Source organism: Dunckerocampus dactyliophorus, chromosome 18 (genome assembly GCF_027744805.1).
Source record: "Dunckerocampus dactyliophorus isolate RoL2022-P2 chromosome 18, RoL_Ddac_1.1, whole genome shotgun sequence".
Taxonomy (NCBI): Eukaryota; Metazoa; Chordata; class Actinopteri; order Syngnathiformes; family Syngnathidae; genus Dunckerocampus; species Dunckerocampus dactyliophorus.
Window position 1 is genome coordinate 11,636,050 of NC_072836.1, and position 27,286 is coordinate 11,663,335.

Here is a 27,286-nt window from a genome sequence, read left to right on the forward strand (position 1 = left end):
CCATGTGCAACAATCCCTGACTATTTGTTCACTTCCTGTGGTTAACATGTTAACATTTTCTAACAGAGAGAGAATAGAATAGTGCGGGGTTCTCCAACAAGCAGCTCGTGAGCTACTCGTACCCTGATTTTGAGTAGCTCACCATAGGGTCAAAGAATATTTCCTTCAACTCTTAGTATTTATAAATGTTTAATTCTATTTAATAACAAATGACCACGTTGTTTTGAGTGGAGAACTGCTTTGTAAATACAAGTATAATTTTAAATGTTGCCAGTCATATAAATAAAACACAAATAGATGAAAGAAATGGAAAAACTGTTTTAAAAAAAGAAATATAAATAATAAATAATTACAAATAAAAATAAACAAGAAATAATTAAATGAAAATAAATAAAGAGATAAAAGATGAATACATCCTTTGTTTTAGGGGGATGGATGCAGAACATTATGCCTCCCAGTCGACCAAAATGTTATTGAGTAACTTCAACCTCTGTTTGTCTGTTTGATGAGATTGTTATCTGTAAATATTTCCAGTCTACTCTGGTATCTCATTGGCAGCAGTGTGTTCCCAGCTAAGAGTGTATTTTTTTTCTCCATCCAGTATCTCCTAAACAAATACAAACACTGGTGTTATTTGCCAGTGATGTAGCTGATAGCTGCTGTAGCAAATGAGCATGAAACAATGATGCAATGTCGATTAGCAGCCCAAGGTTAGCAGGGAGATAGCCGCCTGTACTGTATATCTGTTGCTCCACACCAGAGTTCACTTGCCAGTGGACGGAGACCCATTTCTTAAGTGGTCTGGGTCCACTTGGTTTGGCGCACGCCAGAGTTCGGATGATTGCGTACATACTTGACCAAACAAACCATGCTACTAGAGCAAACGCACCAGAGGTTGTTTTAACCCAACCGAACATGACAAGTGTGAATGCACTCTTACTGACAGCTGTCCATCTGCATGCCAACCAACAAAATCAGCCCTAATCCCCAGCTGCCCGTCACCTTCGACACTCGGAAAAGCAACAACATGTGAGCCCCTCTCACTCTGTACGTAGTAGGTGCGGGATTATTTTGTTGTTTGTCGGATCATCCCGCGGCCCTCTCGCCACTCTGAGGTGGATTAGAGGCTTCGTAATCTGACTGGGTATGGTGACACATGTCAACCAGGGAATGTCTGGAGAGCGGAATGAATTAGAAACGTCTGGGTAATCCTGGCAACATGGCATAGAGTCACCCCCCCAGTCACACACACATGCACATTTGGAGACCCATATTGCATGTACATGGTGCCCATAGGCTTTCTTGACATTACCTCCTTGGTTTAAGGCCAGTCCGGGATTCTTGTCACATCCTTCCATGGGCAAGACTCACATTTTCATTATTGTGAGCCAGTGGCACTGCACAACCTTTCTCCTCTCCTTCCCCCCCCCCTTCATCACTGTGTCAATCATCCCAATGCTGTCAGCTAGATCTGTCTGTGAACTAAGCTATCTCTGAGCGAAGATCCAGACACACTTGAAAGACCGTCACAGTCTACTCATACGGACAACTTCTTACAGCAAGTCGGAGCTGAATTTCACTCCCTTCTCTCGGAATTTCTCTGTATTTTTGTGCATCTAATTTGCAACATTTGCAATATAATAAGCCCAGTGTGCATGCAGGCTTGGTATTAAATGAAGGCTGCACACGTGGAACAAAGTACAAAGGGCCAGGGAATTGGGGAAGTGCAAATAATTCCCTCATGTGGAAAGGCTGCAATTAACTGGGGATGTCAGCCTTTGTAAAAAATAATTGAGTTCAGGACGAAAGAAACGTCTCTAATCCGTCCGACGGAGCACTGTCAGTCAGCATTCCTTGCATCCCCAAAACCCGCTCTCATGCTTGTTTATGTCTGTGTCTCCACTGAACTTCGTGGACACTAATGCTCTGGCAGCTCTCTAATGCGTGATGGCTCTTTGCATACCCAATGAGATCCACACTCCACGGGAGACACTGGACATCTGTTTTGAATCCTCAGCCTGGAGATACTGTAGGGTTGTGGACTAATGCATGTTGTCCAAAATCTGCATGACTGTGGTAGCATCTGTTACTAAGAGTCATCACCTTTGTGACTGATATCAGCAGGAAATATGGCTACACTATGTAGATGACTTGTGGGGGGAGTGACAAAAGTAAACCAAACGCTGATATTAGTGAACTATCTTGTTGTGGCTTAGCTCTGAACGCTGCAGTACTATACTCCAGTCTCCGCTTTGCTGCCCGCAGCGCATTTTGTAACTGCGTTCAGTTTCCTTTCAAATTAAAATTCTATTCTAATGTTGACGCTTGAAATGACCAAAATGAACACACTTGCGACGGTTGCCGTACGCTGAGCTTGGATGCTGCAGTATTTTGCACCCCAGTCTCCACTTGGCTACGGTGGTCTGTCGTCTTGCTGCCCTCACTCGCCTCTTCAATAAAATGTGTCTCCTTACTATCGAAGCAAATACAGGTCGACGGATGCGTCCTATGCAATCGCAGTTCCTAGCTGTACCATCTGTAAGTTGAAAGCTTGCCCCCCAAACATTAGGGCAATCAGAGCTGAGATAGAACTATTTAATGGAAATGTGACATTATTTCCTCCTATATCTTCATTCCAAGACATTTTGGAGATTGTCAGGCCCTCTCGTTCAATCAACATCAGCACAAAAATGTATGTGGCATAAAATATTTACCAAATCCGTATTTTGTTTTGTTGATGTCCCAGTATTTTTGCTCATATATAATGAGTATATTCATGTTTCAGGACTTTATTTTACTTCTAAAACCCGTCAGTGTCAAAAGGCCTTGTTTTTCTCTCAATGATATTGTATCCCCTTCATCATCATTGCACTCCGAGAGGCCCTCCTCTGAGCTGTCAACCATTTTAAATGTCCGTATTTTCCCTGTCATGACGAAAAAGATGAGCACTGACCTTTTGAGTGTCTGGATAAATGAGTCCTATTAAAGAACAATCATTTTTCGCCCTCTTTAATTCCCTCCTCCACCAGTCTAGTAAAACGGCAGATGCTTCAGGCTCTGCTCTTTGGCCTTTCCATAATGAACTCTTACTGAGAGGCAATAGATTGAGTCAGGCACCACTATATTATTGTCAAAATCATGTCACTTTTTTTGTGCTCGAGACTCCTTGAAGACATCCACACACTCCCTGCGCTAATAGAGTGAGAATAGATTACTAGTAAGAAATCCTATAAATTTGGTGGCCATTGGTGCGCCAGGTTTGTAAACTTTTCTTTACTAATCAACCCACAACAGAGGCCGGTCGCTCAGCACGACTTCATCACCCTGTGGTCTGAGATGAATTGCAACCAACTATCGACTGCCATCACGGTGCCGTCAGCGAAGGCAATGCCTCTCCGCCCCAGACAAAATCTCACTGGTCCTTTTCAGAGCCCTTATCTCTTAAGGGTGGAGCTGATATAGGGGTTGATGGTCGGCTTCCTCATCGTACGTCAACATCTGCCTCGTGTCTCTAGTGCTTATCAAGATGAAATTTCACTGCTTGTTCTTCTTAATGGAGCCTGATAAAATGGAGAGCTTTTTTTTACGAATACACAGTGTACAGTGCCTCACCTCAAATAAAGGCCTCCTTCAGCTATACTATTACAATCAACACTCAATAGATCAGTCCATTAAACGTTAACCGGCTGAGTCGAGCTGAACTTCGTTGCTAATTCTGTTGCTACCTAAAATAGTAGCAGCACTTAAGCAGCACATTTCCTGCATGTTATCAAATAACTCATTTTCCTTTGTGGATTAGCATTTTAGGCACCTCTATGGTAGCATTTTGTTCATCCATTTTTAAGTTTCTGGGAGGTAACTGCAACTGTGTTGGTAACTCACTTGCTAACTAAAACAGCAGCACCTACCGGGAAAATAAGCAGCAGTTGACTGTGTGATATTAAGGATCTTATGTGATGTGAAGATAGCATTTCATCTGGATTTTATCTGCGTTTTAGCCACCTCTGTGCTAGCATTTTTTGCATCTATTTTTAAGTACACAGTTTCAGACTGTGTTACAAATTCTGTTGGTAACCAAAACAAGAGCACCTACAAAGGCATTTACAATATGCGGCAATAGCATTTTTCCTGAGGATTAAAGATTAAGGCACCACTGTGCCAGCATTGTGTGCATCCACTTTAATGTTCCTGGTGAATACACGCCTTCAGACAGTGTTGCTAATTCTGTTGCTAACCAAAACAGCAGTACCTACAGAGACACATAACATGCTGATTTAAACAAGTTCCCTGAACAGTAGTTTTCCCTGGTGATTAGTGTTTTAGGCGCTTCTATGCTAGCATTTTGTGCTTCCCTTTTCAATCCCCCCAGTCTGCCTCTGTCCAGTCTGCCTCTTGCAGTCTCTGTATTTTCTTTCTAATAGTGCTTTGATTTTGTGTTAGACTTAGATAAATTGAATTCATTATGTTTTAGGACTAGGTGGAACAATCCCTTGAATGAACATAAATACCTGGCATATGAATGTTAACAATGTATGCATCAGTCATCTCACAGCTGTGGTGATGGATGGTGACGTCGTGGGTAAGTGTGGGATTCAAACATCATTGGGGTTGTCAGGTGGGCACCTCCCTTCATTGGTGTTTCAATGATAGGCCCAGGACACCTCCCAAGAGCTCATCGGCAACACTGGCATGCCAGGTGTGCCCCCCTTTGCTTTCGACCTTTCTGTGGCCCTGATGTTACTTTGGGGCCCAGGAGATGTCTTGCCTCTTCACCCCGAGCCACCGACTAGCTTCCTTTACTGCTCCTGAGAGGGCTTTGATGGTTTGACGTCGGGCGTAGCCTCGAATTCCCAAGCCATTAAGCAGCCTGATTGTAGACTTGCCCATGAACGTCTGCAGCTGACTTCCACAGGGCAAACTTTGACTCTCCTTTTTCGTTTTTCGGCACCAGCTGCCAGCTTGGTGTACTTGAGGGTCTTGTGTTCGAAAGCCTCCTCCACCGCATCCTCCCAGGGAACAGTGAGCTGAATCATGTAAACTCTGTGAAGTGTGGAGGACCAGAGCACAAGGTCTGGTCTGAGGTTTGTGCAATTTCAGACGGAAAACAGAGCCTCTGGTTCCAGTCTTCCCCCAACCTCCAGTTGCGTGCCCCTCAGGAGCTGGCTGATGTCCGATGTTGTGTGGACTTCAGCTGCTGTTGCACCTTCTCAGATGAACGCTCTTACAGAGGCTGAATAGAGTGATGGAGGAGGCAGGGCATTGATCTTTGTGCGTCTCCAGTGTAGCTGCAAGGCTTTTAAGGACATTGTTGTGTCGCCAGGTAGAGCGGCCTTGTAGCACGCTTGTCTTGCAGCGAACCAGAATGTGTTTAAGGTTGGCTGGAGATGGACAGAGGGAACATGTTGGATCTTCTCCACACCATTGGTTGAGGTTAGAGGGGGCAGGCAAGACATCGTACGTGGCCCATAGGATGACACTGATGCGAAATGCTTCCATGCCCAACAGCTCTTTCTCCTCTCAATTCTCTCCTATCTCATCCACTGTCCCTGCTTTGATTGGGAGATAACCTTTGCACAATCTCTGCCTGCTCCTTCCGCCACACCTCCTTGACAACCAGATGTCGGCGCTGAGGTGAAGCTGCCCACTTCCAGGTTGGCCTGCCCTCTCCAAAGCCAAGGCCTCCTCCCCCTTGTTGCACAAGACCAACGATATATCTGTGCCTGAGATCTGCCTTTGCCTGCTGAGTAGCTGCAGATGGAGTCCATTTTTTTCGAGTCACCAGGGTGGGAGCTGTTGGGCTGCCGAGCTGCTGTAGGAGCTAGGCTACACATAGGTCATAAGATGTCATCAATGTAATTTCCAACCTTACTTTGGAACATTTGAATTCCTCTGCAAAGCTGGAAACAGGAAGCTCCAGGACGCCTCTTCCTTACAGTTCAATGTTGCTGAATCATCTGGGCAAATGAGCTGATCAACCACTAAAGTTTTTCAACCTTTGCGATTGGGACCTCATAGATGATAAAGGGCCACTTAGCCTGGGTAGCAGCCCGAACTGATGAAACCACAGCTTCAGCCTGCGTGGGAGCAGGGTCTTCTGTGTACCTGAGGGTGGAATTATACCAATACCTCAGACTCTTGACTGGCTTTTCTGATACTGTTAGTATGGGTTCCTCGCAAGTGTAGAACCGCTGACCCAGCATCTTCCCCTTGACGACTGAAATACTCCTGGGTTTTCTCGGTTTTCTTTCCATCCGGGCCAACTGGATGTTCTCCTGCAGCTGGCTCAGAAGTCGTCTGGCACATGCCTTGGTTGTGGTGGGGATGGTCGTTTCATGGTAGACAGCTAGCCTGTGAGCTGAAGAAGACTTTACCTTCAATGTTTAGGAGGCTGAATTGGCTAAACTGGATGATATCAAAAGAGTCCTTTTCCTTGGGGATTAGGATACTTCCTGCCCTCCGCCACACAGTTGGAATTGTTTGTTTCTGCCACACCACTCTAATCAGCCTCCAAAGAAAATGTAGTAACTCTGGTGCGATTTTGCACAGCCAGTATGGGACTTCATTAAAAAGTAGCGGCGGATGCAAGCCACCAAGCTTTTTCAAGCCGTGGTGTCTTCTCAAGCCTGCATGAGATGTTACTTAGTCCATCCACATCTGCAGCTCTGGAGCTTAATTCCTGGAGTAGGTGTTGTCTCAAGTATCATGTTGATCATTGTTCTCGTTGTCTGTTTCGTTCCTGGGTCAATAGCTATACAGTCTGCTGATGATTCGTCAATCTCCCTCGCTCTTGCGGGGGTGTTTTCTTCTTTAACTTTTTGTAGCCAGGGATGGGTGTGCCCTGTACACTAGCTGTGCCAGGTTCCTCCTACCACAGCGAGCTCGGCTATGGCAGACCCGGTGGAGTCTTTCCCTCCTGCCAGCTGTTAGACTAGATCACTTGGTTTTCCTAGAACTATATCTTGACCAAGCCAGGTCTTCCCCTGGTTGCCAGCTGCTCTCTTTGCAGCAGTCACTGGGTAAAGCCAGATCAGTTCTGTTTTAGGACTAGGTGGAACAATCAAGTGAATGAACATAAATACCTCGGTGTATACAACAGTCATGTCGAAGCTGTGGTGATGTGTGGTGACTTTGTGGGTGGAGGTGGGTTTCCAACTTCATTGGGTTCATTAGGTGAGCATCCTCCTCCATTGGTGTTTCAATGATAGGTCCACGACACCTCCAGAGAGCTCATCGGCAACACCTGGCGTTTCAGGGTTGCCCCCCTCTGCTTTCAACCCTTTTGTGGCCCTAATGTTACTTTGGGGCCCAGGAGATGTCTCACGTCTTCACCCAGAGCCACCAACTAGCTTCCTCTGCTGCTCCTGAGAGGGCTAAATGGTTGATATGTTATTTTAATAAAGGGACATTATTTATTTCTGTAAATAATTTTAATAATTTCATGGGTTGTAAAAATGTTGCATTATAAAAATGTTTTGGCACTCTTAATAAGATGCCTGCTGCTCTCTGCAGTTGACTCAATAAACGCCCCAGGCCAATATATGAGGAAAAATGGCAACCCAAGTGAATCGTCTTCTCGCAAAACAATTTTTTTTTCTTACTTACCATATGCTTGTTTTGTTCACAGCTTCAAAATGAGACCTTAACATCAGAATATGCATTTATTATATTCAGTCGCTATGTGCTGAAATGCAGAGAAATATGCCTGCGGCTTTGTTTGTGAATTTGAATAACCCTAAAAATCACACAATACAGTGTCCCCATGCCCTGATGGAGCTAAAAGAACAGCTTTGTGTGTGTGTGTGTGTGTGTGTGTGTGTGTGTGTGTGTGTGTGTGTGTGTGAGAGATTGTCGGGCATGCATGATCCCCATGACTGCGATCCACATCCACAGGCCGCCTTCCGTCAGCACATCACATAAAAGCAGCAGGCTTTGCAGGATTGCATTGCAAACTGGGGGTTTATTTTTTCCCCCACCACCACTACACTATCTCTGTTGTTTTTCTTCCTCTCTCACTGAGAATAGGTTCGACTGTCATTGTGAGGGGCACACAAAGGAGTCAACCATTATCACAGTCGTAATCGACCATTACGGTTCCTCTCCCACTTAGAGCGCTCGTTAGCTTGCAAAAAAAGCTTCCTAAATCAGGCAGCGTGTCCTGCAACAACAATGGTCTGCTTGCTTCGTGGTGCCAGCTTAAACCAACAGCTTGTAAATTGAATCCTGTGGCACAGGCTCAAGTTGATGGTGTTCAGCTGAGCTTTGCTGCCATCAAACAGCCAGCAGAGTTCCAAAATGGACCTGGGGCTCAACAACACCTGCCTTCAGTTAATTACAGAAAAACAACTTGTACTGTATTTCCTGTTGATATGACTCATATTTCTAGAAAGTTGAGGTTATTTTTTTGGCTGTTTTAAAAATACAGCACACCTTAAAAAGCAGAGGCCAGTCTGATCGAAGAATGAAAATGTCCTTTTAAAGAAAATATTCTCTTTCACTCTTCTGGGAAGACTTTCTACAAGATTGTCTGTGGAAACAGCTGGCTATCCATCCTGTAGAACATTTGTGAGGTCAGAGGTTACTGATTTTGGACCTGAGAGAGGGCTTGCTTGGTCTCTGTCTAATTTCTAGCTCACCAAAATATGTTTCTTGGTGTTAAAGTCAACTTTTTTCCTTTATGTCCCACACTTTATGCACAGGGGCACAATCATGCTAGCACATAAAAGGCTCTTCTCTATAAATGCCTTGCAATACTCAAGATATAGTTCTAGGGAAACCATGTGATCTAGTCTAACTCCTTAGCGATTAATTCATTGGTTCGTAAGTCAGGATTTCCAAGTCCAAATTTGACAAGGATCCAGTTCTAGTCAGCACTCGAGCCACAGTATTTTGGACAATCTGCTATAATTTTATATTTTTGTACTAATACCATGAAAAGGTATGTTAAAAATTGCTCTGTATCTACCCTCTTGTCCGTCTTCCCTGCCTCGCTATCTCAAGCCAAACGGTGAAAACAGGCGTCCCACCAACACGAACACAGGCGTATCCAACTTGGTTTGACCAAAAGAAAAGAGAGGTGAGATCTTTGTGTTTTATGTGACTGCCAACAGGTGAAGCAAATATTCTTTGGTCAACTACTCAACATCAGCTGGTGAGCTACTGTTAGCATACGAGCTACCTGTTGGTAGACCTCGTGATGGCATCACAAAGCTTAAAGCTACGTGTTTATGTTGAACAACTTAGACATACAACTAGTTCAAGACAAGCCATAAGCATTGTAATTACAACAAGAGAGCAAGATTGTTAAGTGACACTTCAAAAAAGTGGGTTAGCATGCTGGCATAGATAGGCTTAGCCTGTGACCAGCTGTAGTCAGCTGCTACACATTTTACGGACTACTTTCATGCTCACGATAATAAGGAACAAAGTGGACATCAACACAAGATGTATACTTTTATCTGGTCACACAGTGCCAACAGGGAAGACATGCGATTCTGGTGCATGTTTCTAAAAATAAAGCGCAGAAACATTTTCATGTTGTTTTCAAACTAATTGTGGTCAATATGTGCGTAAATCATAAGCTATATATGTATTTATGTATCCATTCATACAATATATTACTCAACATTGTTTTCAAGTAGGAAAAGACGTATTTTTAAGATGTGGCGTCTTTTATTTTGTAGTGGTGGTGTGCCCTGATGAATTATATGTAGCGGAAACCCTGATCTCCTTCCCTCACTTGTTTTCTCCACTTTTGAGAAGAGGTGCTCAAATAGCTGATCTTGAATTTGCCGTAAAAACACTCTTCCTCATGATGCCGCCTCTTACCCGCCTCTAGCTCGTTGAGCTCGCCTCATGTATGCGCCCCCCGCTTCACAGAGGACAGCTCTGTTAAAAAAAACAAACAGGCTTTGTTACACATCTTAAACTGGAGTCTGGAGCTCTGCCAACTAGTGGCATGAGGCCTCACTTCTCAGCCAAAAAAATAATAATAAAAAATTATAACATAAAATAAATAGTCATAATTGTCGATTGAACTAAGATTCCTGACATTTTAAACATTTTCTGAAGTAAAAATCGCTGAATTTGCATATTTCCTGATCAAATACGGGAGGAAACCAAAGATAAGGTCACCATGAGGGTGGCTTCTCTGCTTAGTGTGCAAGCCCCGCCTACCGTTTGACTGCACACTGATTGGGATCCTGGCGTCTGCCCATTTATGTTTGTTAGCACGTTGCCGTTAATATAATGCTGCAGAAACATTTATTATCAGACTTTCTACAGCCTGTATAAAGCCTTTAATGTAAGTCTGACATTTTTTTTTGCTAATCAGACTGTAAAATATACAGAAATGTATATTTTATGACTATTTTATGTACAGTATATGCCCTTCCGGTGAGGAAAAGCCAGCGTTTTTTTAAACTTTATTGAAATACACAAACTGCATTGCCAGCATAGAGCTACATTCACAAACGCTAAGTCAAATGCAAGATACTTTTAGGCTCTGATGAATGAATGAATGAATGACTTTGACTGCAAAGGTGGAGGATTCTCTACCCAATTTCACCAGGAGTTGATCAGACTTTAACAACGAAGTATCAGATTGTTTCCTGGAGAAGAATAAGGTGCATGTACTTCATATACAGATAAAAGGTAGGAAGACAAATGTTTTAGTTAATAAATGGGATTAGGAAATATCTGAAAACATTTTGAAAACATTTTTTGAACCAAAGTGAATTACTCTCTTCAACCTGTGGAGAAAAAAAAAAACCCTCCAAAAGATTCAGTGCCTCACCAGCCATGAACCTCACTGCACACCCACTCCTGAATGTTAGGAAAAATAGTATAATATGAGACCTTTAAAACATGCCCCCACCCCGGCATGTATGTGTAGATTCTCAGTTGTCCGAGTTGTGGTTGAATTGAGGCAACTGGACTCTTCTTGTTTGTTGGACATGTTTCACATTTAATTCAAATCCTTTCACAATAGAGTTGTTGTTGCGGTTGTTGCTGGGTGTGAACGACAGTCCTGCATAATGGTGGCAAAACAGCTTGTTAGTGGCTGCTCTTCTTGTGGAATGACACAATCTTTGGGAGAGATGTTGGGCGTTGTTCTGAGCAGACAATAGGTGATGGCACAAATACAAGGAGATTCCAAATGCATGGAACAACATAGTAGGGTGGCAGTTTCTTCTGACCCAGAGCCAACTATTCATCCATCCATCCATTTTCTATGCCGCTTCTCCTCTTTAGGGTCGTGGGGGTATGCTGGAGCTTATCCCAGCTGTCTTCGGGTGACAGGCGGGGTACACCTTGGACTGGTCGCCAGCCAATGGCAGGGCACATATAGACAAACAACCATTAACACTCACATTCATACCTATGGACAATTTAGAGTCGCCAATTAACCTAACATGCATGTTTTGGGATGTGGGAGGAAACCAGAGTTTGATACAAAAATTAAATTACCTTGCCTTTTTAAATTTGAATTGTATTGAAATTGACACATTTTTCAGCATGGTATGAATGGCGGAGCTCAGTGACTCTGTGCTTGACAATGCAACCTAAGCCAGAGTAGTTGATCGCAGATACACTGAGCTTTCAGCACAGAGCGGCGTTGATAAAATAAATATGAAACTGCGTATTGTTCGATACAGGGGTCACGGTTCGGTACGCATGTGTATTGAACGGTTCGATACAGGTACACGTACTGTTACACCCCAAGTCTTCAACAAACAGCAAGAGGCCTGATGCCTCCGTTAAACCTTTTGCAGGCACACCCGGCCCCAGGTTCCACCTCCCTCTGTCTCTTCAAAGAATACAGATTGATCCGGTCAACCACAATCGTGTCAGTCAGAAGCTTGTCAGATTGGATTTGTGAGATTACGCACCTGTAGTCTCACCCGTGCAGCTGCAAGGTTATTACTTGATGTCCAGGGCTGCAGAGTGTTTTCTAGAGCTCGCCTATTTCACTTCATGTGCACGTTCTTGTTGTCCAAGCGTATTATTAATGCCTACAAATAAAGGCCAGGTAGGCGTGTATGTGTTTCCAACTGTGTGTGTGTGTGTGTGTGTGTGTGTGAATCAGTGTCGGGACAAACTGTTTGTGTGCATGCATGTGTATGCACAATGTTACCTTCGCTTGGGATGGTGCATTCAGGGGGCATGCTCGCGACAAATATTCACTTGCAGTAGAGAAATTACGGGCGACAGCAATCACTTTACATTGCCCCGACTAAGCAGACGGAGCGTGCTGTGTATCGAAACAAACACGCCGTTGTACGTAGTGCCGGTAAAATCCAAAGTCCTGGTGATGGGAGGAGGGGGGTTGCAAAAAAAACAAAAAAATCAAGGAGAAAACAAGATTAAGCAGGGCTTTGTTCCAGGATGCCCACTGACTGCACTGATGGAATTAAGTCAGGGAATTAATCTCTTGATCAAAGTTATATTTGTCCTTACACCATATCATCCGTTTATTTCCAACATTTCAATCCACCTTTTGGTCGTCTCTCTCCTCGCCACATGTCCCCTACTTTTAAGGCTTGTGGTCAAACGGGATTAGGAGGGACAAGGCCCACATATGGCCTGCGCTGGACCCCGTCCCTCGTGGAGATGTCATCACAACACCCTGTCTTTTTTACCCCTTCATCATATAACAGTTGATTTTCTTACTACATCATAAAAGTGCCTTGAGATAATTTTCATTGGTGTTAGTGTAGTGTTGTCCAACTCAGATAAAACCGCTACCATGCTGATCTCATTGTCGCTTTCAGGGCAGTTACTAAAGGTCCCCTATTACGCAAAGTTGACTTTTAAATGGTGGTCTAACAGTAACGTCTCTTCTTATAGAGCCTGTTTATGAGCACCAAATGTGAGAAAAATGTATCTCCCCCACTGGTTTGCGCCACTTTTGAGAGAAGAGGCACTCAGTCGCTTTTGACATTTCAGACTTTCATGACATCATGAAGGAATAATGTCCTTTCTCTCGGACCTGATACCACCCCTGTAGAAAAAACTCAGGCTTCACTATACATCTTAAAATAAAGCCTGGGGCTCTGCCAACTGTGTTAGTCAGTTACAGACGTGGCAGCTGTTAGTTTGATCCTGCTGTTTTTCCTTTGCAAATAGGCTAACCTAGCATGATGTTACTGTCAAAATGTTCCTGCAGTGTTGTGTCCTCCTGTCTCACTCCTTAATGGTACTTTTTTGGAACTGATATATGGACTATATTACGTTGGACTGCAGCAACAGTATCGACACCTTTCCTTCACGCGGTCTAGACGTCGTGACAATGGTTATCTCAGGAACAGGCTCCTTTGTCTCCCTGAAACTGCAGTCGATATACTATATTTGGAGGATGGAGGGGGGGACAAAATGGACTTGCGAGGAGATTACAGCGATGGAAGTAGATCAACAACAATGTACGGATTACAGGCAGGATTTGTGTGAGGAACACATGATATCCTCTCTCATCCCTTTATCAGATTGGCCATGATGGAGAGGCAGTGGTGGCTGCGACCAGGAGGCAGTGGTGGGGGTTTGGATTCATTTCATCACGAGTATGCCTCATCATGACTCACAGCGACAAACCACACAGCCTGAACAGCTTTGTGTTCAACAACTCATGCTTACCAGTGATGTGCGGTGAGGTTTGGCTAAAAAAAAAAAATTCAAATTGTTTTCAGATACTTCTTAGTCCCATTTATTTTTTATTTTGTTAACCCGAAAAATATGAAGTACATGCACACACCTTCTCCAGATCCTTTCTGATACTTTGTTGTACAAGTCTGATCACCCCCTGGTGAGCTTGGGTATATAATCCTCCATCTTGGCAGTCAAAATCATGCATTCATTCAGCAGAGCATAAAAATATCTTGCATTTGAATTGTCTATAATTCTAGCTCTAGCCTGCATTGCTGTTTGTGTATTTCAGTAAAGTTAAAAAAAAAAAATGCTGGCTTTTCCTGTGTGCAAGGACACAATGATGAGTACTTTCCAGCTCATGCACGCCTGACCTCTTCAGGATGCATCGGTACTGCAAGTGCCTCCTGTATGACATTTCTGAGTATTTTATTGTCCGATTAGCAAGAATAATGATGTCAATCTTACATTAAAGACATTATATAGGCTGTAGAAAGTCATAAATAAACGTTTGTGCACATTATATTATTGGCAACATGCTGTTTCTGCCCTGTGTTTGATCAAGAAATGTGCAAATTCAGCGATTTTTACTTCAGAAAATGTTGAAAACGATTGGAATTGTACAGAAAATACATTTAATACAGTTCAGTGGACAAATTACTATTTATTTGATGTTATTCTTTCTTTTATTTGTCATCATGCTAATGAGGCTCTGCCTCACCTGCCTACCCTGACCACACGTCACTGATGCTCACCTCTTAAAGAAAATAAATTGTGCAAAAAAGAAGTCGTTTTCATTGAAATAATAGTAGCAATCTGGAGTGGAGCTAAAACAGGCTTTTCCAGTCATATTACAATAATGCATATTCATGTGGCATAACTTAGCCATTTATATCATATTTTTTCAAAGTTTTAGACATTTTTACTGGCTTTTGCTGGCCTATTTATGTACTTTTAAGCTACTGTGCTGCTACATGTTACACTGAAGAAGATTTTAGTCGGAAATTTTTGTACAGGAGGAACTCCAATGACATATTCTGCACACACACATTTGTCCAAAAACACAATTCAGTTGAACCACTGAGATGGAACACAGTTCGCTGTTTGCTGACTCTGGTCAATCTCTGTTTGGATTTCAAAACTAATATTCACCCAAATATACTGCAAGACTGTATTTATTCCCTCGAAAAAAGTTTGAACAAGAGAAGTTGGCCTATATTTGAGGTTTATACATTTACATAAGCAAACAAAAAAAGACTTCTCCATCAATCAAGGCAAAGCTTTTCTTCCTGTCACTCACACACACACCAATGGCGTTGTCTTACAATTGGGTCAGTCCAGTAATTCTTTCCAGGATCGTACTGTGTTAATTATACAGCCAATATTGCAAGTAACATTTTAACATTCTAAAGAAGTGTAAAAACGGAGTTAGCATAAAACCAATCATAATGTGAAAGTGACTTGTGTTGCAGATGCGTTATCGTATTGAAAACACAAAGCTTGGATTGTATGACTTCAGAGGTTCTACTGTTTTTTGTCAGATTTTTAAAGCAACCCATGAAATAACCTAAAAAATGTCACTTTTCTACTATTTGTCATGATAACTGACTCCATATTTTTAGAGTTCAGTGTACACAACAGTTTTGTCTTTTGCAGCAGTAGGGGTGGTTGGCATTTCATATCTCAGCAGTGAGGGAATTATAATTTAATCTACAAGGACAGAAAATCTATTGTTGCTCTCCCACCAAGACAGACATCGGCAACACGTCAGTGGTTATCAGCACCAACGGAGGCCAGATTGGACACGCGGTTCCCACTGTTCTCCTACTTGTCTTTCACTCCCATCCTTTCCACTTTTCTTTCCTTTAACCAACAGAAAAGTCCCAAAATACTAAAGTCGACTCTGCTGTAGTGAGGCGCCGTCACCATGTCAAGAAACGGCAAGCGCAAAGCAAACTGTAGAGCAACGACTTGAAACAGCCAGACTGAAACTGAGAGTCGAAAGAGTGAGACGGCAAAGCGAAGGAAGCCATCCTGTCAGCCCGAGGATGCCATGACAATTACAGGTCAGCCGGTCCGCCATGTCAGAGTGGAACCCTATATTCTGCGCGCTGTCTGTTCTCCAGTATGTGACACAGTAAATACCTTGTTTCTATCTTCCCGAGACGTCATTGTGGCCACCGACACCACAATGGAGGCCCTGATGAGGAGCGAACGCAATTGCTCTCTCTTAATAAAACCTCACAGTTCCCATTACAGACCGACACAATGGGCCTCTCGCCTGGCCGCTGATTGAGTTCCTACCCGGCCAGCCATAATAGCCACCAAGCCCTGCTTTTACCCTTCTTCTTCAACTCCTTTCTTTTGTTTTGCCTCGGCTATTTGTCACTCAGTGACTCTTCTCTTTTCTCCTCTCTCCATCCATCGTCCTCTCCTTATTTGCACCTTAACTACTCTTCCTCACACCGGGAGGAAAACAAGGGAGGGTGTGTTCATGCTTGTCATGTTTGGTTCGGTTGAAAGGAACTGTGGTGCTTTTGCTCTGCTAGTGTGGTTCATTGGGTCAAATGCGACAAGCAGACCAAGACCGCTCTTGGTCCGATTGCACGTGAACTCTACCGCGGTTCGGTTTGCTCAAATGAGAACTGTCACGGATGACAGCAACACGCACGCAGAAATGACAAATATGCGTCGTGCTGCGCAGGAGAGGCTCTTTGAGTTCTTGTCCCGTGTTCCTGTTCTGTGTCTTCCTGTTCTGTGTCTTCTGTGTTCCTGTTCTGTGCATCTGCTTGACTGGTGTGGCTGGGGAATGCAGTTGTCTGCAATTGGTAATCAGGCGGCTTCTTAAGCTCAGCGTTGTCATTTGTCATCGTCTTCCATGACATGCCGCCACCCAGATATTTTGTGTTTCATGCCGCTTTATGTCTTGTACTCATCGTTTTTGTTCAGGAGTGAAGCGATTCCTTCAGTAATTTTGTGTACCGCGGTTTTTCTGCCTCGAGAAATCGCTTACGTCACCACAATGCAGAGGAAGAAGAAGGAAGGACTTTAGCGGGAGGTGACAAAAGAAAAGGAAACAAAATTTAAAAAAAACGGACAGAAAATGTCAAAAGCGCGGGAGCATTTCAGGCCAAACTGCAGGTTGAACATCAGATGTGTATTGATTGTAAGACGGCACTTACATTCCGCAACAGAACATCTGACATAGTGCGAAAGATCCGAGACGAGGTAAAATGAACAGCGCAAATCAGTGACACTAATGTGCTAACCTAACATGGCTAACCTAACGTCAGCCATGTGGAGGGCTAGCTTTCTCTTATTTATGACTACTGTCGATTGTGTGGCTGGTTTATTACAATGGTAAGCCCTTATGGTTAATGTGACGTCATACTTTAATCTGCAAAAACACAGCGCTGCGAGTTAAGACGATGGAACATAAAAACGCTTCATTTCTAGCAGACAATACAATGTGATGGAACAAGGAAGTGTTTGTCTCACTCCCTTGGTTGATAGATAAAACATCCTAATGTGTTCCAGTTCGGTAGGTGTCTTAATTTTAGTTTGAACACTGCAAAAACTCAAATAAATATTGGTGGATGGTGGGTAAATACAGTTTGTTCCTAAATATACAAATATAAAATGAAACCAATTGGTCCTTCATTATTAAGTGTCTTATTGTCTTATGTCTTATTTTGTGTTGTGTATTTATAATTGTGTCACGATCTGGGAAAAAATAAAAGTCTTTTAATTAAGCAAAACAAAAGGCGAGAGAGGTGAAAAAGGCTCTGTGACAAAATATACACTTAAAGTCAAAGGCAGTACAGACACGGCGGAGGATCGTCTATGTGACAGCACGGGCGAAGAGCAGCGGGCTTTTAAACCCCACTAGTAGTAATTGTGGCCAGCTGTGCAACATACCATTGGGGTGAAGCAGCTGCAGCTTCCCCCCAGCAGGAAGTGCAGCGCACCAAAATAAGAGCGCAGGACAGGAAGTACTCACTTGTGTCGTGCGGAACATGACAAATTGCTCCTTAATCAGGCAAAAATATGTTTTAGTTAGTTACTCGATTCATCGAATACATTTTCAGTCGAATACCTGAATGCTAAAGCATTTGATAGCTGCAGCCTGGTTTTATTTTCTCCTCACGGTGCCTTTTTACACTTTCGTTAGCATTTTGACCTCCCTTGCTTGTAAGTACCTGCACCTGCTGAGCTTTATTAAAGATGTTCTTTACACTTCGCCACCTGTCCAGCCTATGACAGTCCTCAACGCCGCGTGACAATATGTAAGAGAAAATACGTTGGAAATGCCGTCTCGCTGCCCTCTGTGTGTGTGTGTGTGTGTGTGTGTGTGTGTGTGTGAGTGAGACAACCACGCTCTTTAAAAGTATACTTTACTTTTACTTTTAAAAAATATCAGAATATAAAAACGATTATTATATTATGTGTTCAACCCAGCAGAAGGCATTTTGGTTTATTTGGCTTATGTCACGTAATATTTCACAGAAGCTGTCCAATCAAGTTCCTGCTTTATGCATCTGTTTTTTTTACTGCCCAGCCTCTGAACCAAAGTATCGAGCCACAAGTGTGAACACACTAAGAGTGTTACCCCATCTCATTTACACGAGGGTGCTCTCCGCAGGTGGAGATTGAGTCCGTCAGGGTGTGTGATGGATTTATAGAAAGCTGTAACAATAAAGTCATGAGGTATTCTGAATTTTGCTGGCAAACGGATCCCAAAAGTAGGTTGTGGGGAAAGGAAGTCTATTTTGTGTAAATTTGTCTCCCTCAGTACTTAAACTCTTCATAAAAATAGATGTTGAAGAATTCACCCCTTACTTGGAGTTGAAATATTAAATATTTATTGAAGCAAACTTTTTGGTTGAAGAAAAGTGACAAAAAAAGTAGTATCGTTGCAGATGAAATTCATGCCCGCTATTTAGGGCACCTTATTAGCGTTCAGTTGTGTGAAATTGATTGATAATGCATCACATCTTGAAGCAATTGAGACAAAATAGAGCGCACTTCTTGGCTGCAACCAACAGGGGCGCTGGTCATGTCACAGTCCATACAAAACTATAATTGTAAAACTACAAAACCACGTTTTGTGTGAAGATTTGTGGCTTTTTGGAAGGGATTAATTGGGTTTACATTATTTCTTAATAGAAAAATTGATTCTGTTAGTGTTCGTTTTGGTTAGAGTTGGACCTTCTGGAACGAATTGATGATGCTAACCAAGGTTCCACTGTATACGCGTAAAAAATGTAAAAAAAACCCTTTTAAGTTATTTTCACTGCATAGGCCACGTCACAAATGTCACATTCATGTATCCACACGTTTGTAAACAGACAAAGACAACAATCCCCTGTCGCAGGTGGCAAGCCATTAGAGACCTTTTCATTAGATGTTTCTAAGATGTGAGTCAGGTAAACTGCACTACCCCCCCGCTGCGGTGACATGCTGCTAAAGGTCAGCAGCTGGTGGCACCGTTCCCGTGTGCACCTACGCTTTCCCTTTTAGCACTCACTGGGAGGCAGATGGGGGGGGGGGGGAAAGTTGAAGAAGTCTCTTGGTGGCTTGGCGTAGAGGCCACGCATGTATTCCCTCTAGAGGTGACATATACGGCACAGTAAGCGGCCCTCTTGTACAGTAAACACACACAAATGGGCTGTGCTGTGTTTTTTCTCCTTTATATTGAATTTTTGGATAAGACAGTGCCTTCCAGACCTCCTTTTTTCTGGCAGGGGTGATTTTAGATGTCCAAACTTGGCAATGAAAGTAAGAAGCAATGCTAGAAGGCACGTCTGTCCCCTCTGCTGTTTTAATGGTAGTGGATGTGTTTTGTGGGGTCCGCTGCTATGGATGCAGCTATTTCTCTCTGCCATATTTGACTTAGCTAAACTGTATTAGCACCAAATGGCTATACAGTATATAGTCAGAAATAATGTCATACAACAACAACATGTTTACACTCGTCAAATATCCTTCACATGACAGGAGCGCTCTACTGTTTTAAGGTAAACCTCGGTTAGCGTCATTAATCCGTTCCAGAAGTTCGACTCAAACCGAAATGTACACTAAACGAATATGTTTTCCCATAAGAAAGAATTAGGGCTGTCAAATGATTTCAATGTTTATTCAGATTAATCACAGTTTGCAAATTAATTAATCATATTTAGTCACCATTTGCATGGAATCACCATCACCAATTAATTTGAAATGCACCCATTTTTACTGTGTTTTATTAAAAGAACATTAAATGGGATCACATACAGTATATTTCAGATATTATATATTATAATATTATATATATATATTATATATATTATTATATTTACAGATCCAAATGAACTGAACATTTAAATCATGCTAAACGATGTCACACGTCTGAACATGTTTTTGCCTTAAATCGTGTTAATATGAGCAATGTGAGTTGCGTTCAGAGGCACCACATAATTTAAGTCGAATTCACGTTTTGAGTGTATGTTCTGGGATTTCCGAGCATATATTTCCTTATCAGACACCTGAAACACTAGCATTGCTATGATGCACGAGGTGTTCCTACTGCCTCAAAGCTTGAGAAGTGCCAAACGCCAGAGACGACCCGAGGGCAAAAGCGATGCGCAATTTCATCATGGAAATGATGACCAGCCTTTTACCATCATTAAAGATACCGTCTTTTGTCTTTCTTACCTCCAGGTGTGCATAAACTACTGTTAGATTTTAAATGTAAAAACAATAAATATAAAACGTTATCAGTTATTGTTATCGGCCTTGAGAAGCAGGTTTTGACGATTCGGCATTTGGATCCCAAAGCAGAGAACAACACAAGAATGCAAAAAGAAGTTCTGTTAATACAAAAAGTGTCCACGAAGGGAGAAACCACAAAAGTCCAAAAAGGTAACCAAAAACAGAGTCCAAACCTAAACACTGGGCAGAGCCATCAAAAAAAGAGAACGAAAAACACTGCTGGCAAAAAGACCAGCAGGGAAAAATACTAAAGCTCAACAAAAGTCGTTGTCGGAAAAAACGAGGCAGGAAATTAACAGTAGCTGGAGACAGACTAACCACTGTTGGAGCAGCCAACAGGGTAGGAATACTCACAGTACACAACACAAAGACCAGGAGGTACACAACGCTAGCGAGGCTACACGAGGAAGGCAACGTGGGCAACAAGCGTGTATGGAAGGAAGTCCAGGTACCAGGCTAAAATACTCGATTGCTTGCAGGTGTATATGCTTGGCTCCGCCCCAGCCGGCACAGGTATCGATACTGGCTTGGAAAAAATATTGTGCCTCATTCACAAAACGTTCTTACGCACAAATGCGTTCTTAAAGCCTTCTTACGAAGATTTTTGGCATTCACGAAATGTGTTCTCAACTCACAGTTCTTAGATCTAAGAACAAATTCTACGAACACTCAGGAGGACTCTTACGCACGAGCAAAGCTTGCACTTTCAATGCGCAATCGCCCTCATGATGGATTTTGCAACCTGATCCCAAAAAATGTAGTGCAAATAAAATATCTCAACAATTATTTATCATCAAAACAACTAAAATATACTCCATGGATAAATATATCTTCAAATCCCAATTCATCAAAAAAAAAAATAGCTGGCTGGGCGTGCGCTGCGCAGAGAGAGAATGTAAAGGGACCATTAGATTTATTTGCTGAAAGCCACGAATATTTGATGTCCCGCTTCAGGCTTCAGGCTTCCCTCTCTGTTCTTGCAGGTGTGCAGGGTCATCAGAATAACATCGCAATGAAACGTGGTGTGTCTATTGTGCACGTAGCACCCCCAGATAACGACATGCGCCCCCAGCCACGTCTTGAGCCAGAGCACGGGGCTGCTGTATTAATTAGGCAGCGTCTAATCAAATGTAACCACAGAAAAAATTAATTGTCACACACAAACTATGTATTTTGACTTTATTTTTCCATCATGATTGTGTAAATATCTTCTAGAGTTTCCGAAATGGTTTGGTTTCTGATTGATGGCCCATCTCCCGTTTCCTCCAGATCCCTCCGGTGCAGTCTAATCTTTTTTTTTTAGTCTATTTTAAGTCAAACCACTTCTTTTTAACCTCTGCGGTGGTGCGTTTCTCCGTGGAAACGGCATTTATGTTTCCTGCAATGGTGCTCCATGCCGACTCTTTTTGGATGGCCTGATGACCGGTGGATACACGTGAAAATAAGGTGGTCTTGTGTTCGCTCACTCCTTGTAAAAGCACCTCTATTTCAGTACAATTGAAGTTTTTCTTTTGTTTGTTGTCCAGCTGCTTCTCAGTTTTGCCCTTGCGCGTTGCCATCTCCGCCTCCAGCTGCCTGTTGCGCACGGCACATTTTTTACCTTATATAGGAAATAATAGGCGGTGACCTATGCAAATTAGGCCTCACATGCACGGGCATCACAGTTGGCATTCATCAACCTAAGAACACCGGTGCGAATGATTCTCCCTACTTAAGAACGTGTCGTGAATGTGGCGCAGTTTCCAACTCGCGCCTTCTTAAGTACACTTCTTAAGAAGACTTTTAAGAAGATGTTCGTGAATGAGGCCCGTTGTGCCTCGTAATGAATTCAATCATTTTGTTACCGCTGTTATTTTTGACAGCCCTAAAAATAACACAAATCCAATTAATCCGTTCCAGCCACCCAAAATGTTAACACAGAACACAATTTTATAGTTTTGCAATTATAGTTTTACATGCAGAAAACAATTTGAAATGCGTATTCAGTAATACCCTGTTTATTGCAGTTAATTGGCTCCAGACCCGACTGTGATAATAACACCCCATCATCATCGTTATCACCGTTTTTAAATGAATTAATCGTAATTAATCACCATTAGCAACTGTCTGAAATATGCCCTTTTTTACTTTTTAACAGAAAGATAAATGTATGTATAAACAAATCCAAATGAACTGAATATGTCGATCAGGCTAAAAAATACCACACGTCTATTTTTTTTGTCTAACACTAACCTCTTTAATAGTGTTTGATATCACACTTTAAGGGAGGTGAATTTTGTTTCATTCATTTACTAAAGTGGTCCTTGTAGCCTCATTAGGGTCCTGATTCACATTTTTTGCCGATCCAATCCGGTACCGATCCTTTTTTATTTATTTATTTATTTATTCCCCAATTCCTTTTCATCCGTATAAATTTTTTTTCTGTTTTTTTTACCTTTTCCAATAATTTTGCCAACATAAAGTGTGTAACATTTGGGTTACTGAATAAAATTCCCATGAATGAACTGCAAACATCCTTACATTTATTGATGTAATGCATCATTGGCCCATTTTGTCCAGTAATTCAGAAATGGATGTAGCTTTTCTAATGCACATCCTCAGCACATCCATCCATTTTCTATGACGCGTCTCCTCATTAGAAGCCTATCCCAGCTGACTTTGGGCGGCAGGCGGGGTACACCCTGGACTGGTCGCCAGCCAATGGCAGGGCACATATAGACAAACAACCATTCACACTCACATTCATACCTATGGACAATTTAGAGTCACCAATTAACCTAACATGCATGTTTTTGGAATGTGGGAGGACACCGGAGTACTCGGAGAAATCGCACGCACACACGGGGAGAACATGCAAACTCCACACAGAAATGCCCAGGGGAGAATCGAACCCAGCTCTTCCCGATCTCCAGACTGTGACTGCGTGGCCAACATGCTAACCACTAGACCACCGTGCGGCCCGCCTCAGCACATATTGCTACAAAATCTTCAACAAACTGTAATGCCCGTGCTTGTGATTAAGGAATTAGTCGCGTTATTAATGTAACATATTTTTATGACATCCTTATTTTTTTTACACAATTAGACAAATGTGACCAATCCGTCTTATTTTGAAGGCTGGAAGTGTGTTGTATGTGTTGAGAATGGCTATTGATGGTTGATAGGATCTGGATGCAAGAATAAACGTCCCTCTCATCTTTTTTTCACTCAGAACCTGCACATCGTCAGTGGGGATTATAAAATTGTCTCCACATGAAAGCGGTAAAACACAACATGATGAAAATATACTCATCCTGCCTGAGTCGCGCACACACAGACACGCAAACAGCTGCACTAGCACAAGCTAACCCTGCTATCTTCCATTCACGCTCCGTAACAGAGGAGTTTCCAGGGTTTTTTGCCACCATTTCAACGTGTTTAGTAGTGTTTGACTTCCCGTGCGAGCTCCCTGCACCATGACACAGCAGTTTGTGCAGAGTGAGGGGGAACTACCGCTGTAGCTACGGAGACGAATATCCAACATCCAACGTGTCCAACACCGCGGACATGTCGGCATGATGGTGTTGAGTTTTCTTCTTCTTGCGGGTGGCGGGAGTCAAGTGGCAACTAGCTTTGATCCAGCGGATCGGCAACCGATCCTGTGACATCCCTGTTTTCCAGCAGACTTAAACGCAGCAAATCCGAATTAAGAGTTACAAAGTGAGTGATAAGAATATCCACTTCCTGTTTTTCTTTATATTCACACAAAATGCACACAATTTGCTTCAATATGCATTTTTTTTTACTAATAATTGACCGTATTCAACCACAAACCAGCATGATTTATTCATTGATGCATTTTTGAAAAACCATGATAGAGTGAATCCGCGAAATTCGAACCGCAATGTGGCAATTTTATTTTATTTAAAAATAAAATAAAATGCTTGTCAAAGATCCTCTATAAAGCAGGAAGCTCTGCTGTTTTAAGGACCTACTGCAGATACGCTCGTCAACAATCCAACACACATAATACACACATAATACACACATAATACACACATAATATAATAATAAATAGTACACGTGAGTGTTGTGTTTGGCTGCCATGATGGCTCATCAGTCGGGCGCCATTCTTTAAGCCTCCCTCCTTCCTCCCTCCCCTGGTGACAAATCTGCTGAAGTTTTCACATCGCTGAGCCAAAGTGACAGCCCTACAGGAGGGATAGTGTACGTGTGTGTGTGTGTATACGTGGGTGGGGTGGGGGTGGATGGTGGCAACAGACGTCTCATGCTGATAGTAATTCCTGTGTTGCTTACGCTTGATGCAGGCGATGCATTTCATTGAGAGGAGGTGCACGGAGAGAGAGTGACGGAGGGAGGCCGAGAGGGGTGAGGAAACCGAACGCATCTGCTTACCTGCAGGATGCTAAATCCTCCAGCAGCACCTCTGCTAGACTTGTCACACTTCCAATCAACAGCAATCAGTCGGCGTCAGTGACAATATGCGTTTAAAGATATACGTTTCACTTGTTTACCATTCAATAAAATCTCTAATCCACACCAATTAACACCTTTGATCGACTCATTTTCCACTTCAACGCTGAAAAAAGAGTCATAATTGGTTATTTCCTTGTTCAACGTGGACTTTAAACATCTCCCCCAGGAAAAGTTATGATAATACTGAACAATGTACAAGTAAATTCATGAAATTCTCAACACTACGCCTGGATAATCATTGCAATGCATGGAGGGTTGCTTTTCAATGTCTTCGTCAATGACAATCGAGGAAAAGGCTTCTTGAGACGTCATCTGTACTTCTGTGTAGAAGGTGTCGGACGTTTCGCTCCTCATCCGAAGAGCTTCGTCAGCAAACTAATAAGTGCTGGTAGCTTAGGCCTTAAATACAGTAAGAGTGGGCGGAATTGGTGTGCCAACACCCTCCTCCTATTGGTTCGTTACACTAAGCCTGGGCGGAGCAGTGGTATAATCCTATCCTGTTATTCACACCTACGATAAAAGGGAAGTGTCGCTCCCTGAATTGGGTATGAACGACTCTGATACTGGCTTGTTAGCATCTATTGTTCTGGCTCGGCCCTGCCTTCACCTCATTTGCAAGACTAAGAGCTGTGGGTTTTGGTCTCAGTAACCTGCTGAACACAGGGTCCAAATTGAACCTCAAACCACCATTCCGATTCAATGATGGGTTCTGTTGTTTGACAAAAATAGCTTCCTTTACTCCTCTTTCAAACCATCTGTTTTCTTTGGCCAAAATCTTTACCTCGCTGTCCTGAAAAGAGTGATTGGTAGCTTTCAGGTGTAGATGTACGTCAATGACAATGTTTGGCCTTTTTTTCAAAAATATATGAATGAATAAATCATACTGTTTCGGGGTTTAATACACCCAATTAGTAAAAAAAAATATGCCTATTTAAGTAAATTTTACATATTTTTGCCAAAATAAAGCATTATCAAGCATAAAAATGGCTAAATGGACAAAGATGCAAATATACTTTTGAGGCTATTACCCACACAACGCTAAAACTCAACTCTGTGCACGCCTGCACAGTGTGACGGAAAGATGGGCGGACACGACCCAAGACATTCGAGCAAGACACCACACTGCACACAAAGACATCTACAGGCCGCTATGGTACAGCCACAGGTGATCGGCGTACGCCCATCACATACTTTTCCACGGAAATGGGCCGATACTGATCAGTGGCCGATCAATTGGAGCATGCCTACTTTTGATATATGCAAAAAATACATTATGATTCTCTCGATTGTGATTTCATGGAGAACCTGTACTTTGGACACGCACGTTACGAACAAGCAGACAGAAGGAACAAACACCGAGGGCGCCAAGAGTCCTGATAAACATGACATTCCATCGTGTGAATTCGAGTAATGTGTGGGCATGTTGGTGGGAAGAAATCACCTGGCTGGAGGAAGCATTTCTAACATGTCTAAGTGAGACTTGGCCACGCATTCCCAGAGAAGAAGTCACATATGAAAAAATGGGTCAATTGTTATGCAGGTTTAGCTTGTGATTAAGAAGATTATGTTTAACAATGGCAAAGTCAGACAGCACTTCTGTCTTAGCACTTCTTAGCCACTCTGTCAGCTCGCCTCATCCCTATTCTGTCCTTTCACCAGCAGAATTCCCACTTTCATGTCTTGGAGCGATGGGACTTTAAGCTTTGGCTGGTCAGGCAGCAGAAGTGAACGGAACAAAGAACATTAGAATTTGCCTCATCCCAACACCAAAAGATGTTTTAATGAAGGTTTGCATGAGTCTACTTCCACCGCCTCGTCTTGTGTTTATTTTGTATTTTTTCCAGAGGATGATGATGATTAGAACAGGGGGGGGGCACTTAGACCAGAGAGAAGCAGTGAACTGCTATTGATTGATGAAACCTGGCCTTTCAGTCGTCGAGAAGAAGGAGGGTTACAACACAAGTCTCCTGTGATTCACTAATGAAAGGCAGGCAAAGCTGGCTTCTTTCTTTGATCCGTGCGGGATTAAAATAGTGTTGCTTGTGGCGAAAGAAAGATCCAGGTTGTCTGTTTCTCCGTCTGATATATACTGCTGGGAAAAGATATACTGTATAGTCCTTTTCTGTTGGACTTTGAGGGTGGAGCCAAGAGTTTTCATTTTGGATCTTTAAGTAGAAGTAAGAGGGCCACACGGTGGCCTAGTGGTTAGCATGTTGGCCACACAGTCAGGAGATCGGGAAGATGTGGGTTCGAATCTCCGTTGGGCATCTCTGTGTGGAGTTTGCATGTTTTCCCTGTGAGTGCGTGGGTTTTCTAGGGGTACATTCCAAAAACATTCATGTCAGCTTAACTGCCAACATAGATATGTGACTTGTTTGTCTATATGTGCTCTGTGGCACCCAGTCCAGGGTGTCCCCCGCCC

General features: G+C 42.8%; 1 protein-coding gene across 6 annotated transcripts in view; it reads left to right on the forward strand.

Annotated features, from left to right (window-relative positions):
• Positions 1–27,286, forward strand: part of sdk2a (sidekick cell adhesion molecule 2a) — a 184,290-nt gene that overhangs the window by 61,569 nt on the left and 95,435 nt on the right. The window contains exon 2 of one of the 6 annotated variants that reach the window (XM_054760733.1): positions 15,515–15,704. The exons of the other annotated variants lie outside the window; for them this stretch is intronic. Coding sequence (XP_054616708.1) covers positions 15,692–15,704 — 13 coding nt within the window. The 5' untranslated portion in view covers positions 15,515–15,691. The remainder of the gene's footprint in view (positions 1–15,514; positions 15,705–27,286) is intronic. 6 annotated transcript variants of the gene reach the window in all.